The sequence below is a fragment of the Electrona antarctica genome (genome assembly GCF_951216825.1).
Source record: "Electrona antarctica genome assembly, chromosome: 17".
Lineage (NCBI taxonomy): Eukaryota > Metazoa > Chordata > Actinopteri > Myctophiformes > Myctophidae > Electrona > Electrona antarctica.
The window spans coordinates 14,842,830-14,863,053 of record NC_136798.1 but is presented as its reverse complement, the minus strand read 5'-3'; the positions used below and the strand labels follow the sequence as shown (position 1 = coordinate 14,863,053).

Below are 20,224 nucleotides of genomic sequence, written 5' to 3'. Positions count from 1 at the left end.
AGGGATTGTGAGTCACAGAAGTTATTTGTGTCTCAATTATACTCGCAGGAAACCCTGACTAATATAATGGATGGGTGCAGTATTACCATTGTGCAATGAGAGTATCTAGCCTACGATAACCATCAACTTGCATTATAATAAAACTTAGACGTTGAGTGTTAAGATGTTAAATAGTTTCTTAAAATTACATGTACAGAAGACACAGAGATATTGTATGCAGTACAAATGGTCTTTATTGAGTCTTCATAAAGTTTGTTTTTAAATAGAATAAAACATAAAGTATAACCAGAAAAGATGAACATCTACATTGAAATAATAAAGAACATTGATCATTTGCAAAATACGGTAGGGTAAACAACGTAATGGCCTTTCTAAGGACTTGCATACATTCTGTAGTATTAAAACAATAATTTAATATTGCCATGTCTTGCTGTTTACAGACACACACAAAAACATTCTCTCAAACATTTTGGAGGCATACGAAAGTGAAATATTTTCTGTCATTTAGGCAAATTTGGGAATGAATTGAAAAGGAATGTCAATATCCATCTGTCTCTCACTCATTCTCACATAAGGCTCAAACTTTTTGGTGCTCTCTTTAAGAAGCTCAATGATCGTGTTGTGGAAAGAATTCAAGCGTTTTACCATTGAGTCAATCCAGGCCTGTATGTCAGCTTGAAGCTGCTCAATGGACATGTCTGCAAGAAGATCCTGGAGTTTAGAATACACAATGCTGATGTATTCAACCACAGTTCTCCTGGCATCCTCCACCTGCTTGGTGATATCAACCACAATACGGGAGTTGATGGCATCCGTGTATACATCACTTAACCAAGAAGAGACATTATCTGCATCCCAAGAGTTTAGGAAGTTGAAGAGTTTCTCTGTTTTCTCAATGCTAACCTGGGTTAATTCAGACAGCCTTGTTAGGATGTCTTCAAGCTGGATATCCCCCAATTTCTTCACTATCACAATCACTTGGGTCTGGATTTTCTGCAATGTTAGTGACAAGTCATCTAAGATTTCCCCTCCCCTCATAATATAGCTTGAGCCAGGGAAAGTGAATTCAATGCCTCTGAAATAATCAATTAGCATTTTGAAGGTGAAGCTAACGTACTCTGGAATTTTTGTGATAGCTTCCTCAGACACATCGGCAACAAAGGTGCTAATTGTTTGGTAGACTTCAAGTCCAGACATCTTCTCTTCAAATCCAGGTATCTGGAACTTAGTCTCCCTCAGGAAATTGATAGTAGCATCAAGTATAATTTGGATGTTCTTTTGGTATTCCCTGAGGATAAACATTGCACTCTCGAAAAACTTAGGCCTGGTTATTTCAGAAAAGTCAAATGCTGCTATTTTGTCAGCAGCTCTCTTGAACATAACATTACCCTGCTCTTTAGCCTGCTCAAAATAACCTTTGAGGATGACAACCAATTTGGAAATTTCATTGTAGGTGTTGCTAATGGGATCAGACACCATTCCCTGGAAGGCTGACATGACTGTAGGCACACTCTGCTTCAAACCCAGCAACATTTCATAGGGAATCTCTGTATTCCAAGTTGTCTGAAGGCTCAGCTTCTCCAAGTTCATCACAGACATCTTCACAGCCACAATGTCAACATCACTTGTGGGCTCAGACTGTGTGAAACAATACAAAAAGGAGAAATATTAAAATCAGGTAATAGTAGTATCAGAATTTTCAGTCACATGGACATGGACAAGTTGGGCTAGTAATTGAAATAAACAAATGAAGGAAGGATGGATCAATGGATGATAGATACAATTAAATAATATTGACAGATACATGCACAGGATATATATAGGCTACATGTAACTGGTAAGTATAGAGACACACCTAAGATTTAAAGGACAACTTTGTTCTTTTTTCAACCAAGTTTCATGTTTTAGGTTATTAGAGAAAGTAAAAGATGAGTGTTATATTTTTTCATTTGCTGCTTTCTTTCTTGTTAACGATTATAGCTATTTGAGTCAGAGGACGGGGCATTCGAACAAGTGGCTTTTTATTTTTGAGGGGCCTGTTTGTCTTTACTTCAATGTTTGTTTAATAAACGCCATTGACAATGAAGGGAAAATGTTGTAACTCATTACGTCATATTGTCTCTTTATTGTTAATGGCATTTAATGTTGGCACTGTTTGTTTTACCACCATTATCACCTAATCAACATGAGTTGGACTTCACACGGGTGTGATTTTTATTTAAATTTTTACAAAAAATTGTAAATTTGATTTCTTTATTATTATTTACTATAGTCCTACTAGACCCCAGGAAATTACATCTGGCCAAAAAAGATCACGGGATCTATTGAATGTGAAGGGGCCGGTGACAAACAAAATATTGAGCCTATGACACACAGTATGGCATCCTAGTATCCCCCTTCACATTCGGTAGATCCCATGATCTTTTGTGGACAGTTCCTGGGGCTAGACCCCAGGAACCCCTAGTAAATAACAAAGACATTTTGTAAAGACATATTTAGCCACTTGTTCGATTGTCAAAAATAGCTAAAATCGCTAAAATGAAAGAACGCAGTAAATAAATAAAAAATAATAGTAATAATAATAATAATAACAACAACAACAACACTCATGTTTTACTTTATCTAATAACAACCGAAAACATGAACCTTGGTTGAACAAAACCAAAGTTGTCCTTTAAAATAAAAATATGCAATTTTCAATGTCTTACCGGATAACGACCATAGAGTCTTCCTTTCACCTGGGCGGGACGCTTAGTCTGCACCTGGAGTCCAATGAGTCCAGCAGATGGAGAGGACACAGAGACAATAAGGCCTTCCTGAGGATTTCCAAACATCTCCTGGTTGATTTCCATAGTTAGCACTGGGAGATTAAGCTTGGCTGAGTTTGTGATGGAAGCATCAATGGCTTCATTATTGACAGTGATGGAGCTTTCGTGGTTACCCTCAACCATCATGTGTTTCACGGACAGAACAGAGGCTAGTTTCATTCCATTGTCCCTGTTCATGGTGCTGGTGCCCTCAATTTGACCATTCAGAACCTCAAACTCAGAGGACGAGGAGGCATCAAGTCTCATGACAATATCGCCCTGGTTGATGAGACCAGCATCAGCCTTGAGTGTGATAATGGCTGTCTTCAAGGATAACTCATACGTAATGTCACCCAGGACAGGGATCATGATGCCTCTCTGCATTTTGGGAAGAGTGATTTTGGGGAAAGTTAGCTTACTAAGGGCAGATCGAACATGCAAAGCAGGCATTGAAATGAGACTGAGGTCCGGCAAAGGCACAATGAAAGAAGACACCTCAACATTCACCACTGGGAGTTTGTATGCAGGGAAAGTAATTGTTGTAGGCATGTCCATGTCCATGTCATACTTTGCCTTTGCATCGTCATACAATTTAGTTAGTCCATTAAGGGCATCAACGACTGGTTCAATGTCAATGTCAATGGTGATCATTTCAGGGTTCTTGGTGTACTTCAGCTTGGCATCCATATCAATGGTCTGCTGGGTAGTGATCAGGAACCTGCTCAGGCCAGTGTCTTGCCACAGACTGTATTCTTTCACTTCAGGGGTCTCCACACCTAAGAATGGAACTGTCATTGCCGGTATGTTGAAAGGCTCGTTCAGAATGTCAAGGTTGGCTTCTCCTTTCATCTGTGCAAAGAAGCCAACTTCCCTCTCACCATTATCCACAGAGAAGTCATGGGAGTATTTGTACTGGTTGCATCTAGCCAGACCTGTCCAGGAAGCTTGTTGTACCTCAGAGTTCAGGTTAATAACAATGTCGTTCTGGAGATCTACCTTTCCGGATAGCTGGAATGGAAAGGCAACCTTGGTGTTTCCTTTATTCTTGGATTCAAACATAATCTCAAAGGGAGTGAGCTTTGCAAGGACAGAGTTTGCGATAATTCCTTCAACTGTTCCGATCAACTCAGCATTATGAGAAGCAGTAACATCAATTTTTAGGTCTTCAACAATAGCTTGGAATTTCAGCTCTGCAACACTGTTCTTCATGAAGTCTGTGTCTGTCTCAACCTTGCCATTAATTTTAACATGGTTAGGCAAGCATACATCAACATCCATATTTTGATTCATTCTGAGATGGTTGGATTCTGTTGTGCCGGTGAAAGACACTTTGAGGCTGCAGATACCTGTGACAACCTCCATGTCACTTTTGTGGACTGCCTCATCAGAGAAGTCCTGCAAAGCATATTTGCCCTTGCCCTCGTTATTAATGGTCAGACGAACAGATCCATCTTCAAGCTGTACAACAGCTGTCTGGTCGAAGGAGGCGTCACTGAAGATGTTGAGGAGAGGCATGTTGACTTCATGTTTGTAGCCAGTCTTCATGTTTGCAGAAACTCCATTTTCCATGGCAAAGAATGCATCACTAACCAGCTCTGCTTTGTAGGGCTCAGTTGTAGCTTTGGCAGTAGTTTTAGCAGATGCCTGAGCTGACAGGCCATAGAAAGCCACTGTTCCCTGGTGGTCAAGAGTGAACGATGTGTGCGTAGCTTTGATGTTCTCAGAGAGGGACAGGCGGCTCATCTTGGGCACGGCAATGTGGGCACTGGCATCCAGAGTGTGTTCAAGGAGGTCAAGAGTAGAAGTGGCCTGTGAGTTCATGTTCATTGTGAACTCTGGTGTGACTGGGGTAGTGGTGGTGTTTTGCAGCTCAGCGGTGGTCCTGAGGCTGTAATCAGGTGAGATGATTCTGAACTCCCCATACAGTTTTCCAAAGCAAGGAACCTTGCTAATTTCTGTGATCTTTTCATTCAGCTCCATAGCAAGAGTTTCATAATCAAAAGACGTGATTTTCTGAACCATTCTGTTAAAGTAGGCACTCATGTCATTAACCATTTGCTTGAAGTCAAACATATAAAGTTGATTCACCAACTCCTTCAAAGGTGCCAAGACTTTGTTAACCAGAGGCTCTAGGTCAATGGACTTAAGAGCAGCCACTGCAGACTGAATCTTTTCCCTGATTTGATACTGTTTCATACTTTCAACAGCCTCATCCATGATGCGCTCAATTATCTCTTCAACCTCATATTTTGACAAGAGTTGTTCAATTGCATTATAAATAGCATTGATCTTGTTAGGAATGTTGAGTTTCTTGATCCAAACCATGATAGTGTCCATGGCTCCTTTCAGCATATCAATGATTTGCATTGTGGGGAGCTTGGCCATCAGGTTGGTTATGTGATTTTCCATGGTGTTGAGGAAGACCTTCAAGTCTTGGACAAACATATTAAAGTCGAAGGTCTCAATTACCTCTTTCAGCTCAGAAACCTTCTCATGTAACCTGGCACTGATATCAAACTGAGTATCCATATCCTTGAACATGTTGATGGTGTTGTCCACCATCCTGATCACTGTAGTCTTCACTGCGTCTAGAACTGTTGGCAGATGCTCAATGAATGGAATCTGGATCAAGTGGCTGTCACTGTTCTTATCATACTTCACAAACCCAGAGATGGAATAGTCGTGGTTTTCGCTGGCCTGCTTTAAGAAGTTTGTGGAGACAGCTCCCGCCAACTCTAGTCCCATTCTCTCTGCATTGTTGTAAGCATTCACTTCGTGATCAAGCTCATGATTGTTCAGTTTGGATGTGATCTTCAATGTGATGCTTTGCTCCTGGAGTGTAATCAGGCTGTTCATTTTGTTGTTCATGTTGGTGTTGATGGTGAGGCCATTTGTCAGTTCATGAGTGCTTGAGGCTCTGTACTCAAATGACTGTGTGAAAGCCAGGGGCTCTGCCTTCAGGAGGAATTTGCTGTACAGTTCACCACTCTGTGGTCCATACAAATACACTGCACCATTTGTGTTGAAAATGGCATCAATGTTCAGAGTGAAGGGCTCAGCAACAGCTTTGACAGTGCTGTCCAGGCGGAGGTATGGGGAATTTAAGTTAGCCATGTTGTTAAACTTCATGGAAAGACCAGCAACCTCCATATCAATGGCATGTGTCACTTGAGAGCCCAGGAATTTTCCATTGGTGTTGCTCTTTGCAGAGAGGACCATGTCAAAGAATGTGATTTCATAGGTATGTTTCAGCTCTTCCTCCGAGACAACTCCCATCATTGTTCCAGTCAGGTCAATTCTGTAAGGCTCTACCTTGAACTGGCCTTCATTCAAAAAGCTGGCATCCATTATCTTCAAGGCATTGCTGACAATTATTGAGCCAGCGAAGAGTTCCATGTCAACTGTGATGTCATGTTTGTAGGTGTTTCTCTCATTAAGGAAATTGTCACTCTTAGAGTGTAAGGCCAGAGATGTCAGAGTAAGGGTCATGGAGTGTGTATTGTCAGTTTTCATGTTGTTAAGAGATCCAACCAGGTTGTTGGAGAAGCTCAAGCCATCTTCATTCACTCTGAAGTTCACTCTGTTTCTGGCATCAGCATCAAAGAGGTTACCCTTGAACATGCTGTTCAGATATACCTCTGAAGTTGCCAATTTCCCCTCAATGTTGAGCTCAGCTTTGTTGTCGTTGATACCTCCTTTGGTGGTGATGGACATCACAGCTCCAGCAGTGTCAACTCCACCATGCAAAACATTCTCAAAGGTCATTGGGCTGCTCTGTGCAGTTGTAGTGCAGCTGGTGGTCAGGCCATTTGTGTTCAGGGTCAGAGTTCCTTTATGGGAGGCACGGCTTTCAAAGATGTTTATGGATGCATCACCATTGATCTCCAGGCCAGATGGGTTCATGGACCCAGAAATCAAATAATAGGCACGGTTTTCTGTGTCATCAGCCTGGTTCTCTACCCTGATGCTAACCTCTGCTCTGGAAGCAGCGATATCTAACTGACTACGGAGCATCTTATTTTCAGCCTTGGTAACAGAGTCAGTCTGGATGGTAAACTGGTCCTCTTTATAGCCAATGGTAACCTTGGTGGTGTGCTTGATTGGGTCGGTATTCATGTTGGTGGTGGACTCAATCAGGAGCTGCTCATTAGCATACTCTGCCTTCATCTTGTTCACAACATCCAGGATCCCAGAGGTCATTGTCAGTGTGGACTCTGTTCTTGCTTCTTTCTTCGTTGGCTCAGCAGTGAAAGACTGGGAATAGGTGGTGCTGGCAGACATGGATCCAACAGTCATACTTCCATCCACATTGACATCTCCAGTGAGCATATCTGAGGCAAGGGAGCATTGGGAGGTCACGTGCAAAGATGATTGCAGGCCCAGAGTGCTCAAGGCTTGGATCTTGTAGCTGCTTGTTGTCAAGACTTTGTCTGATATAACAATGGTTTCCAGAACTTCAAAGCTTGTGTCAATGAGCTTGTGCTTCAGGGAACTATCAATAGTGAATTTCAGGACCTCCTGTGGTGAGTCACTTATCTCTGCAACTCCTGTAAAACAGGCAAATTCATACTTACTATATGAGACTTGAACACATTATAAGACATGCATAATACAGAATAAAAAACACGTAGTTCATTGCCTTTATAATAGTTAAGAAATTATGAAATAAATACTACAGTTGATTCGTATTTATGTTTACACAGTGTTTATATGTTGATGAAAATCAATTATCAAATATTTATGACTAAATTGATGAAAAAAGGCCAAGTTACCCTCAGATGTGAAAGACAGGAGTTCAATGGGGCTGTCAGCCATGAATTTGAACTTGACCAGATAGATAGGAGAATCAATGGTGTTGTTCCCGGCAGTGGCCATTCCCTCCCAGTTGTAATAGTTGCTGTTGACTTTAGCGGCCACGTCCACCATTCCCATGAGTGGCACAGTAAGATCGTACTCAGATGGGACGGTGAAGGTTTGGATGGGGATCTGCCTGGATTCAAGCTCTAGGCCAAACCCTGGCAAAGACATCTTTGGTATGGTGAGCACAGGTGGAATCCTCAGTTCCTCAGATGACTTTCCTCCAAAAGGCAGAGGAATGGTGATGGTCATTCTGTCCTTGTTGAACCGGTATCTGAATGTGCTTTCACTGGTCAAATGGATAAGGTCCGTTATTAGATAGGACCATATACAAATGGCAGACCAACTTAATTTAGCCATTTTTAGCGGTGTTTTATTATATATGACAAAATTACAGTTGAGAAGTTTTCATAATAGATCTACAGTTCTTAGTTTCAGAAGCAGGACGTGAAACTGATGATTTTCAAGTGTTACTTACAGGTTCATGAACAGGTTGTCAGGCATGGAGGGCATGGACATGTCTGCTACACTGTTCCTTAGCATCTCTACGAATGGAACATCAGTGGCGATCTTGTCAATCCACATATCGCTTGCCTGTTTAAAAACACATTGAAGTTTAGAAGAAGTAAAGAATTCAGTCTGCTAATAAATATTTTAAGATGTATATTTGTTTGTGGTTTTACCTCAAAAGCTTTGGACAAGATGTGACTCAATTTCATATCAGTTTTAACCACACGCTGGTCCAAGATGTCCGTCACCAGCTGCTTCAGACTGGCCTGGAGGGCATCCGTGTAAGGTACAAACATCTGGACATCAGCGTTCATATTGGACATCAGCTGAACTTCAGCCAGCTCCTCACCTGAGAAAACAAAAACATTGTTTTACCTGTCAACATTCATGAAACCTGTGAAATTCAAACCATAACCATACCCACATCCATAAACATTAATGCTTGGCAGATCAACATACCGTATTTGAAAGTGACAGTCTGAATAGAAGTGGTCTGAGGGAGTTGGACTTCACTCTTGAGCTCCAAAGTGAGGTCCTCAGCATTCCTCATTGTGGCGGTTAGGGCAGCATCAGTCTTGAGCGAGGGGATCACCAGTTGAAGCTGCAGCTTTCCATCAGCCATTCCCTGAAGCCTGTGGTCAACAAAACCACAAGAAGGTAACTATCACCTTAAATACTGTGTAAATCATGCAGGTTTTTGAAAGTGTTTGAATAAAAAGTTGACTGCCATTGTGACAGATTGGGACAGATGCTGGCTTAACTTACTGGGCACGGGCTGCCAGAGACAGCAGGGGCACATTATGGCTGGAGACCTCAAGGCTAAGGGCGTTGCCCTTGGTCAAGCCCAATCTTATGGCAGTCTCCACATCGTAGTCAGGGATCTGAATGTTGGCGGTGAGGACATTCCTGTTCCTGTTGTATTTCATGGTGGCTGTGGCCTCAGATTCAGTGCCTAAAATTAAGTACGAGAAATAGTACAATTAGCAGTTTAATGAATATAGTTTTTATTTTTTAATTGTTTTAATGCACATAAAGCAGACCAACACACACATACCCTCTGCTCTGAGAATCATCTTCAGAGAGTCAACCTTCTGACGTCCCTCTTTGCCCTCACTGAGGAGCTCATAGGCGATGGTGGCTGTGTATTCACTGACTTCTCCAGTGGGCTGGATGTCCACTGCAAACCTAGAGGGTAAGACCGCAAAATAAAATCACTCATGGGGAAAGTGATATTTGTTTGTTCAAATAAGTGTTAGCTCTATATTCTGATAGTACTCATTGATATTGAGTGTTTGTTCAGTAACAGAAGTCTCCTGGTCTCTCCAGCTCTTTAGTAAACAGAAATTGCATTTTCTGGTCGGGACACCAATTTTATCCAATCACTATTCAGGAGAGTGAACTCACACAGGATACAGGGTAAACAAGAGAATGTGGAAGTGATGACACAATTAAATGAGCTGACAAATTTGGTACTGGAACACTATCAAACTGAAGCTGATAAATACTGGGTAATGGGTACTGGCTGAAATTGGCAACCCCCTGAAAATGTATTTTATGTTTATTAAAGAGCTGGAGAGACAAGGAGAGCTTGTTACTGAAAAAACTATATCAATGATTATTACTATCAGAATATGGTGCTATGACTACCCTACCTATATTATAAACGACACTAGTAATAGATTATATAATCTAATTAACACCAACAAGGTATCCATCGATTAATAACTTACTTGGTATCTCCATTGAGGGGGAAGTAAGGAGCTGCGGTGTTAACTCCAGCAACAGAATAGCGGGCTGTGGTGCAATACTTGACTCCAGAGAAGAGAGGAGCACAGCTCACAACATTAGTCCTGTGTCCCTCATCCATGGGTGGAATCAGACTGGCCTGGCCTGAAGTTAAACTCAGCATTCTGTTGCTATTTCAAAGAGAGAACAGTGAAATAGAAAGTCCAATATGTGAATATCATTTATTTATCATTTGCCACTCCCTGTTGCACAAGTGCCTGTCTACTAGTGATATCATTATTGTGGGCTCGAGTAGCACTATTATTATTACCCTTATTATTATTATTATTAGTAGTAGTAGTACATGGCAATACATTGAAATACACAAGTTCCTAAAAGATCATGTGAATATATCAATTTGGAGGTAAATTAACATTAATGGATATTATTATTTGATACCTGATTCTGAAGAGCTGGGTGGTACTCTGTGGGGCAGGAATGGACAGTTTGACCTCGTTCTCTCCAAAGGTGATCTTAGCGTTGAGAGCACTCTCATGGTACAAGTTAGTGTGCATCTCAATTGCAGAGACTACAAACTCAGGGACATGGACTCCCATCTCAGTCACAAACTCAATTCCCACAGCAGGCATGAAAGATAATTCCTGCTGTAAACACATGAAATTGATGAGTACATACATTTTCAGTGCACAATGAGGTAAAAAATAATAATAAAAAGACCAAACAACTTGGGAGAAATTGAACCTCAAAGACACTATCAGAAAATTAATGCTAAGAGTAGTAAGCAAGAAAATAGTGTAACTATACAAACAAACTCAATACATCCTCCAAACACACGCACGCACTACAATATCATGAAGTCAAGGTGACATTAGAGTGGGATACTTACCATGTTTGGCGAAAAGCGAACTCCTCCTGTTGCACCAGGAGCAAATGTGCCTGACAGAGCAAACTTCAAAGGCAAGCCAGATGCTGTTGACATGGTGAACTTGTTGTCCATGAAAATGTAATGGGCAAAGACCTCATTGTTGGTTTTGGACATGAGGCTCTTTGTGATCTGACAAAGAGATTAAATGCCATGGTTAAATATAAAAACTTTCTTGACTGTAGAAAATAAAGGATGTAAAATGTACTTGTGCAAGTGGTACCTCTCTAGGAATAGTCACCAGGAACATCTCAGCAAACATTGTTGCATATTGGGCAATTCCCTTCAGGTCACCGGGCTTGATGTAGCCAAGCTCAGCTCCCATGAGCCTAATGTAGGCCATGGCTTCTGGTGATTCCTGGGCTTGCAGATCCTTTGCCAGTTTGTTGAAATTACGGACAATTTCCCTGATGAGGTTCTCGGGCACCTTGAGTGAAAGAGTGGTAATGTCATAGATTGATTAAATAAAATACAAAGAATATATGTAAGATACGAATAGATCAATATTGTACTATTCATTAAAAAAGAAGAAAAAAATAAAATAAATTACCTGTTTCTTCATTCCCTCTGGTCTTATTGAAGTGGCCAATTTCTCCAGAACCTCATTGATCTTGTTTGGCATCTTATCTCCAACCCAGTACATAGCTTTGGACACAGTGTCAGGGAAGAACCCATTCTTGCCAAAGAGAGTCTCAATGGTTGGCTCAAGCCCCTTTCCTTCCATGCCAATCTATGGGCCAATAAGTCAGTAACATTCAGTAATATTTACAGTAGGGTTTGATGTGATAGAGGCAGACTTCTACCATATACAAATAGCAATTAGAAAAGTATACTTATTTGCTATTGACAATTTTGTACTGAGTTATCTGAGTTGTCAAATTAATCTATCATTTCAAGCAGGTTAATACATGCAGATGTAAGTATTTACATGTTTTATGTGACCAGATCCAAGTGTCATAAAATCACAATTAAGAAATTAAATTATTACAATTTGTTTAATAATAGGTCTAAAGGTTTTATTACATACCTCCCACATGTCCATATTATAGCCAAAAGCTTTCAGAGTAGTTTCCAGCAGGACCTCCCTGGGCAGTTGGCTGGTGGGATCAAAGACAACGTTGCCACGAATGTTGGCCTGCATGCTTTCCTGTTCCATTCCCAGCTTGTAGTTGCGAGACATTGTGGTATATTCAGTGTGGGTTGCGACATCTATTTCATCCGGCTGCAGTGCTTCCAAGATCTTCTCACGCAGACTTGGGGGGGGCAGACAACATTAACATTTAAATAGATATTAATTTGGTTGGTAAATCAGTATTTTTGGTTTGTCAAATCTAATGTATATTGTTTAATACAGAAAGGTTTCACGTAAAACAATAGTTTATATCCATTCAATGCACTTCTATTATGTCTAATAGGACTGCAACTCTGTTCTTACGCGTGGGTCTCAGGATCCTTGGAGGAAATTATGTTGTAGATGTGAGAGGTCACAAAGGCCTTCATCTGCATGTTCTGCTCCTGAGTGAGCAGCTTCTTCACCAGTTCCACATCACTGTCCTCAGGCTTCCTCATCAAAATCAAGTAGGCTGCTAGGCGCTTTTGCACAGCACCCTTGGCATACTGGCTGACCCTCTGGATGTTATTGCGCACCTGAAGAGGAACAAAGTCAGGTGGTTTAATCCATACTTCACCTTATGACCTTTAAAACAGTTTTTGTCATTTGACATAAACATGTTATGTACCTCATCTGTTACAGACATGCGTCTGAAAGCCTGAATAGCAGCCAGCTGGACATTCAATGTGGTTTGAGGCTGTCTCATGCACTTCACCAAGGTGGACTTTATAGACGGATCTGCAGCTTCCATTGCTTCTCCCATGTTACCAATAACCTGTAATTCGCATGGAATAGGATGTCAGAAACTTGAAATTGGCATACATTTAATGATACAATGGGTGATTCAGAGCTGAGTTTACAGCCATTTACCTACCCTCAATGCCAGGAAGGTCAGCTCTTTCTCGCCAGCGCAGTCCACACCCAGAATTTCAGTCATGAACTCAGACACATCAGCAATCTCAGGAGTGACTTTGCCCTCAGCCTGGTAAAGCCTAATAAACAAGACATTTTGTAACTACAACCTTTACGTACAAACAGCACAGACCACTATTAATTATGACTGAGTTAGGATTTTCTTCTTTTCTTGATGATAATAATAATAATACAAAAATCCCATTCTCAATCTTACTTACTTTCTGACAACATTGCTGAGGCCATACATGATGGGCTTGCTCTTATGGTTCTGAGCCATTAACAACATATCCTTAACCATTAGACGGGAGGGGTTGGGCAGCATTCCCAGGATGTAGGCGGCAACATCAGCCTCAAAAGCAGGAAGCTGAAAGGTCCGAAGCAGAGCCAACATGGCACTGCTACATTCTGGGGTACCACACTGCATCAGAGCTTGCCATGTCAGGGCTGTGTCCATGGTCATCATCTCGTCGGCAGCAGGATTCAGGATGTCCGTCTTCAGGCCACGGAGCTCAGATACAAACCTCTGAAAGGTGCTGGCACGCTGGTGGCCCTGGTTGGTCTGACCCAGGTTGATCAGCTCCCTCAAAGTGGCAATGGCAGCATCTTTGGTCTGAACTGGGGCCTTGTCCTCAGCTACCTCCATGGGCAGGAACTTAACGTTTAACTCATCTTAAAAGGATAATAACATAGAGGGAGTGAGACTTGGAAATTTCACATGCATTCCATATTCAAGACATTGCAGCAAGCTATATCCAAGGTCAGGACATGAACACTCACTGTGGTCAAAGACTCTATCATTGATCTTGCTGGTCTCCTGCAGAGAAAGAGTCTGCTTCACCAAGGTGGAAACTCCATATTCATTCCTGTTTAACAAGCCAGAACAAGAGAAGATGTCAGCAAATTACCTATACCATATATATATATATATATATATATATATATATATATATATATATATATATATATATATATATATATATATATATAAAAGGAATTATATATATATATATATATATACAGTATATATATATATATATATATATATACTGTATATATATATATATAATTCCTTTTTTTGTTGTTGAGGGGAGCTAGCCCCTCCTATATCCAGGTTTAGGGTCTGTGTAAACACAAACATTGAAGACAAAAGTGAGGACGCAAATTGTGATTGGCCAGAATGAGATGATGTATGATGACGGATGATGATAAGAGCGCCCCTCACTTCACACGGGTGTGATTTGTTTTAGAGTAGAAAAACATTTTACTTATTTTTGAGGGGCACTAGCCCCTCCTATATTCAGCTATTATTGTAGATTTTCGTATTACACAAACATTAAATTCCCATTAACAATGAATGGAGAATTTCCGTCATATGTGGACGAGCAAATCGGCTATTCTTGTCCTACACAATTCCCATTGACAATGAATGGCGAATTTACGTCATGATGTACGCTGATAAGAGCGCCCCTCACTTCACACAGGTGTGATTCTTTTCTCCCAATTTAGTTTCATCAGTTAACCTCCCCCATTAATTTATGTGTTGCCACTGCTATAGTACCCTACTTGCTCACATGCATGACGGTGAGGACCCCCCACCAGGAGTACCTAGCACCTCCTTCCTACAACCCGTCCCCACCTCTATTTGACAGGTGCCAGATCCCTGCCCTCCCCACCCAGCTTCCCTCCCCCAAACACAGGCAAAGGGGTTCACTTGCTGTGAGGGCAAGCTGGATGCCAGTGTTGGATACAAATCAAAAGTATGTTGTCACTGTGCAGTGTGCACACATTGAGCTCTACTTTCTAATTTTTGAATAGTTCAACTAGCCGATCTACATCACCACGGTGTGAGCTTTTAGATTGGCTATTTTAACTATGCAAAAATGTTTTTCAAAATAGTAAAAATAAAAAAGGCAAAGTAGTTTAGGGATAAAGGGTTTAGCATGGACGAAAATAGAGCCCATTATGCCAAATGCAGACAGACAGATGAGTTTGTAAATAAAATAGTTTATATAAGTTGGGCCTTTCCCGATTATTCTTTTGTGTATTATACTTACTGATGAGAGAAAGGCAGGAAGATGTGTTTTTCTGTGCAGGTTCCAAAAGTCATGTGTTTCTTCTGGTTGTCAAACTTGTAGTTGCAATTCTGGGTGCTGCTGATCATCTTGGACAGGGGATAGTGCTGATGGTAGAAAGACAAATCCATGTTTTAGAGAGATTATCAAAGGAGAAACTGTCAGATACTAAATAAATCATTATATGACACATGACTGTAGCTTTAATATAGTGCGATTGGTCACCCTCTGACAAATAGCGTTTTAGTAAATATATAGGCAGAATTATATTTCTGTTGTGGATGCATTGTCTTCTACTAAAGCAGTGGTTCTCGAACTGTGGTGCGTGCACCCCTTGTGATGCTTGTGAGCACCTTCTAGGCCAGGGGGTGTGTGACATGAAAAGGCTAATGGTGGTGCTATGGTTTAATTTGAAATATATTACCATATTATGCCAATATACGGCAAGTATATGCAGAATATAGCATATGCTGCATATATATATATATATATATATATATATGCCATATTCAGGTTCCTTTGTGCATATATGTGGATAAACAGGTGCGTCAGCTGGGTCGGGAGGTAACAGGGGGTGCACGGCCAAAAAGGTTTGGGAACCGCTGTACTAAAGGATTAGTGTTGAAATGGACTTTGTAAGCTTGATTTATGCCTTATTAGAAACTTTATTTTTGTTGAGCAACACATCACAGCCATTACAGCCATGCCATCGAAGCCAATCATCCAACCCACACAGAATCTAGATACTTCAAAGCCATTTACTAGTGCAGTCATTTTCAACCCTTTTCATATCAATTAAGGCCAATTATGTTTTCAGAATTTGAGCCACGGACCTCCATTTGATGACATTTAGCCTCTCCGACCCAAAACTAAAGAATATTTTGTTATCGTTGGATAAGATTTTGTCCACAATTCCATGCTGTATTGATGTTGGTACCATTAGGAGAGATAGCACAGGCAATCAAAATAACAATTCTTCTACATTTTCTAATTGTGTAGACTTCTTGTAAATTAAGTAATGCAGATGTTTAACAATAATTTAACACTTGAGAACTTAAATGAAACCAAATGGACCCGGGAAAAAATAAAACAAAAATGAAACCAAATGGACCCTTCCGGGTCCTTTTGGTTTCATTTTACGCTCTCAAGAGTTCTCAAGAGTTAAAGATAATTTAGCTGGGGGACCACCTGGAATTCCCTCAAGGACCACTGGTTGAAAATCATGTGTACTAGTGACTATTACATCAGGACATCATTATGGTCTTACCATTCCAGAGATGAGAGCCAGGGGACTGGTGTGGTCTCGCTGGGCGCTGAAACTGTCACATTTAGACAAGTCCCTAGTGACAGTCACATCAGTAGCAATGTCTTCTCTGGAGTTGACAGTGAATTCAGTGCTGCAGATTCCATGCACAGTGGCCTTAAAATGGAGAGAGAGAATGTTAGTTTGGTAAATAAGAGACAAAATGTTTGCCTCATTTGTAACGTTCTTTTCAGAAGTCTATATCTGTAGTATCTATTATGTAGGCCTATATGTTTAGTTGAGTAGCCTATCTGTATTTTTTTATACTACCACTGCAAATACCACACTTACTTAATATTTGCAAAGCACTTTGAGGTCAGATATTTGGGGCTTGCCACAACGTTTAAAGAAATCAATAGGGGCCTGAAATGTCCGACACTCAACTATAGCTAAAAATGAATTAACTTAATTTACATGGTGTGAATTGTCTTAGTAAAATAACTCCACCACAACAGAAACGAAAGCTCAAAATGATTTGTTAGGTCTATAATACGCATAAACAAGATTTATTCATTCTAACAATCTTGTTTATCGACCTAAAATCATTAGCTTTCATTAAATGACCGGTGAGGTCATCAACCAAGATAATCTTATCTGGGACTTTGACCTGCAACAAATTATTGTCAATTGGAGAATATGATGGTATTTATCACCTGTGATAAGCCACCCCCGGCTTATCTTTCCATTGCACAACTTTATCTTTTGCATGACCACAGATACTGTAGCACAAAGAGGAGCAAGCTCGTTGTTGATTACTTGGACTGGACCTGTTTGGCTGTGTGTGTTGTGTTTGAGGATCTCTCACCATTTCTTTGTTCCTCTCCTCCTCCATCACAGGCACAAGAAGCGCAGAGATGATTCCTCTCTTGATGTTCAGGATGTTGATGGGTTCATCCTCCTCAGGGAACAGTTGGACATCTGTCTGTCCCTCAACAGTGATCTTCAATGCGTATCTATGAAGGGGGGCAGACCACCATTTAATATTGAGCCTATAGCCTGCAATTTATGTTATGTCACTTTGCATCCTCTCTTCCTGCATCACTGGGTGTTCTGCTATAAGGCTAAGCCTTCTTATCTGTTATCATTTCATGTGTTCATGTCACCACACCCTGTCATATCTTGCTCAGGGCTTTAGGCCTACTCACTTTGCCATGGCAGCGTTGAATGTTTCAGCACCTGGGGCAGGCTCAAACACTGGGGTGCCCTCTTCATCCACATCAACAGCCTCGCTCAGAGAGCACTCTGTTGTGCGCAGGATGAAGCTACAGGTCTGGGGCACCTCAATTTCAACCTAGGCAACAGATCAAAATAATGTTCTTAGAACTTTCCATTTTCTGTAAAGTTGAAGATAGTGTTATATTGGCAGAACTGATCAAGGCTGTCATAACCTACCTTACAGGAGACTTTGGGGCCATTTTTCAGATTAGTGGCTCCATTCACTCCGTTAAGGGTTTCGGCTTCATAGTCGTACACAAACCTCCTGAAGTTCTTGAACCTTCTGGCCACTAGAAAATAATTAAAAGTTAGAATGTTGATAGATACTATGGACTATTGGTTCTTAATCTTTTCTGGACCAGGGCCCACTTGAAAATCTCCAAAAGGTTTGTGGCCCACATATCTGACCACATAACACGGCAGCCAAAAGGCTGCTGGTTAAGTGGTCAGCTACATACAGTATAGCAGCTCATAACTTTATAGGTGATTCACACACTAATGTCTTTATTAATACTTCCAAACATTATAATGATGGTAAATACGGTATACAAATTATGTAACTTACATAAACATGTTGGGGATTGTCCCTCCGCATTTCCCACATCTTGTTCTGTATTAGTAGAGAAAGGCAGAATGTTATTTAATAGTTCAAATATCTAGTAGCATAAATATCTTCATTGTAAAATAAATCAATTCCATATTATACACATTACTTAATTATTTTAATGCAATTAATTAGAAAATTACTTAACACAGTATTCCATTTCACAGTGCTTAGATTGTGTGTTTCATTTACTCATCAACAATATACTAACCAATATTTATATAATAGCTATACTATCACACTATACATATACAACTATTATGGATGACTTTTAAAGTTAAACAACGTATGTCAACAATGGACAACAATGGACAGCCTGCTGCGCGCACGCACGCACGCACGCACGCACGCACGCACGCACGCACGCACGCACGCACGCACGCACGCACGCACACACACACACACACACACACACACACACACACACACACACACACACACACACACACACACACACACACACACACACATTATATATATATATATATCCCTATAGAAACAGACACTCACTGACTCATTTATAAAATGCTACACAACCAAACAAAGCTTTTGAATGAACCACAGTAGGTTTTTACTTTAAGGTGACTTCCGCTATTTTTTTTAATCCAAAAAGAAGTAAACAATTTGTTGATAATGACTTCCACTGTACTGTCCATAGTAAATTAGATTAAACAGGTCTCATGGTAACAGGTGAGAATTCTCAGTTTGGTCAAACTATTTAAACTTCAATGGCTGACTTCAAATCAATGCTTAAAAGTAACCCTTCATAGACATGTTTTGGATAATAATTGTCTTGAAAAAGTAATAATAACTAAGTAGAGATACTCAAAACATTTACTTAAATTTCAGGACATTTTCAAAAAACATTCCCAAAAAAGCCACATTTTTCATGAATTAAAAATAAATAAATTTTCTTTTCATTCATTTCATGAAGAAATAAAAGATAAATCTCAAAGATTCCATAAATTAGAAAACAATTTGGTTAAGTAGTAGTGAAAATAGCCGATCTACAAGCTCACAACACAGTGCAAAGCGACAAGTTGTGATCTTGTGGATCTGCTATTTTTTTTTGTTTGGATTCCAGGGAGACATAACATTTCTCTAAAAAGTTTTGGAACAACTAGTCTAGACTAGAGGGTTTAAGTGGTTAAATATGGATACTTACGGGCTAACGTGTAGGCTGTTTGCAACAGCAGCAAGAGGCAGAGCTTTGTACCCCCCATGATGGGTTTGAAGAAGCTCCGGAATCCTTAAGGATAGGCGAGTCCTCCTCTTTCAGTGAAGACTAAACCTGTGCTTTAACGTAATGGCTTTTATACTTGTCACACTTTGCTGTATGAGTTCACTTGCAAATGTGTTGCCCAGGTTCCAAAGTCTAAGCAGTCCTTGTGGCAGGCCAAAGGTGAAGCTGTTTAACAAACTATCCAAAGACTTGTCTGTCAGCACTGGTTGGGATGGGATTCTCTGATTACATTTAATTACTTTCTGATTCAACCCCTGAGTGATTCTTAAGGAGATGTGGCATGTTTGTTTGTGTTTGTTAGTCAAACAGGTATTGATTTATTGATTTAAGGGAATTATGTTGACCCAAGTTTGAGTCATTATTCAAGTTGTATTCATCAAGCATCCATGCGATGTATTTTTAGGGGAAATGCATAACAATGTGTTAAATAAAATAAAGTATATAGTCTACTTGAGATCATCTCCAACCGCAGCTTTTAACTTGCCTGTAATGTTTGCTCAATATATAGAGACCAACTAAATGTACAGTAGGTGACCTATTATAAAAAAGAACAAAGGTCGGTTGTTATCAACATAAATAGGATCATATCAACCGTCATATTCATACAGTAATAACACAACCAGGTGCAGGTTATTTACACATAAGGTCAAGTCCCAGAACATACTGTAAGTTACAGTAAGTCTTGTACTAAAATAACCCTTTAAGGTGAACTGTCAAACCAGCTCACACAGTAGATATAGCTTTTCATAACAATAGATCTTGTATTCTGGATATTAAATTGTTTAAAGTACAGATTGTATATGTGAAGATAGCTAGGGACTAAATATGGTTTTAAATGAAGCCTCCAAGTTAGCAAGTTTAGCTTTAAATTAATGTTGTTAGTCAATGTCAATGTTATAATGGCCTATGCATGTGCTTC

The 20,224-nt window shown here is 40.2% G+C and overlaps 1 protein-coding gene across 1 annotated transcript; it reads right to left on the bottom strand.

Annotated features, from left to right (window-relative positions):
* Positions 1–504: 504 nt before the first annotated feature.
* On the bottom strand, positions 505–19,285 carry LOC306940994 (apolipoprotein B-100-like; the record flags this gene model as incomplete). Its single annotated transcript, XM_079526298.1, has 26 exons — positions 505–1,638; positions 2,709–7,354; positions 7,580–7,953; positions 8,143–8,258; positions 8,348–8,523; positions 8,634–8,806; positions 8,940–9,126; positions 9,223–9,359; positions 9,905–10,090; positions 10,359–10,564; positions 10,807–10,974; positions 11,066–11,269; positions 11,393–11,572; positions 11,870–12,095; positions 12,278–12,489; positions 12,582–12,728; positions 12,828–12,945; positions 13,087–13,537; positions 13,646–13,731; positions 14,923–15,047; positions 16,208–16,360; positions 17,049–17,196; positions 17,389–17,534; positions 17,636–17,748; positions 18,024–18,068; positions 19,228–19,285. 26 exons carry the CDS (start codon positions 19,283–19,285, stop codon positions 505–507), a joined length of 9,915 nt encoding a protein of 3,304 aa, XP_079382424.1.
* Positions 19,286–20,224: the final 939 nt, after the last annotated feature.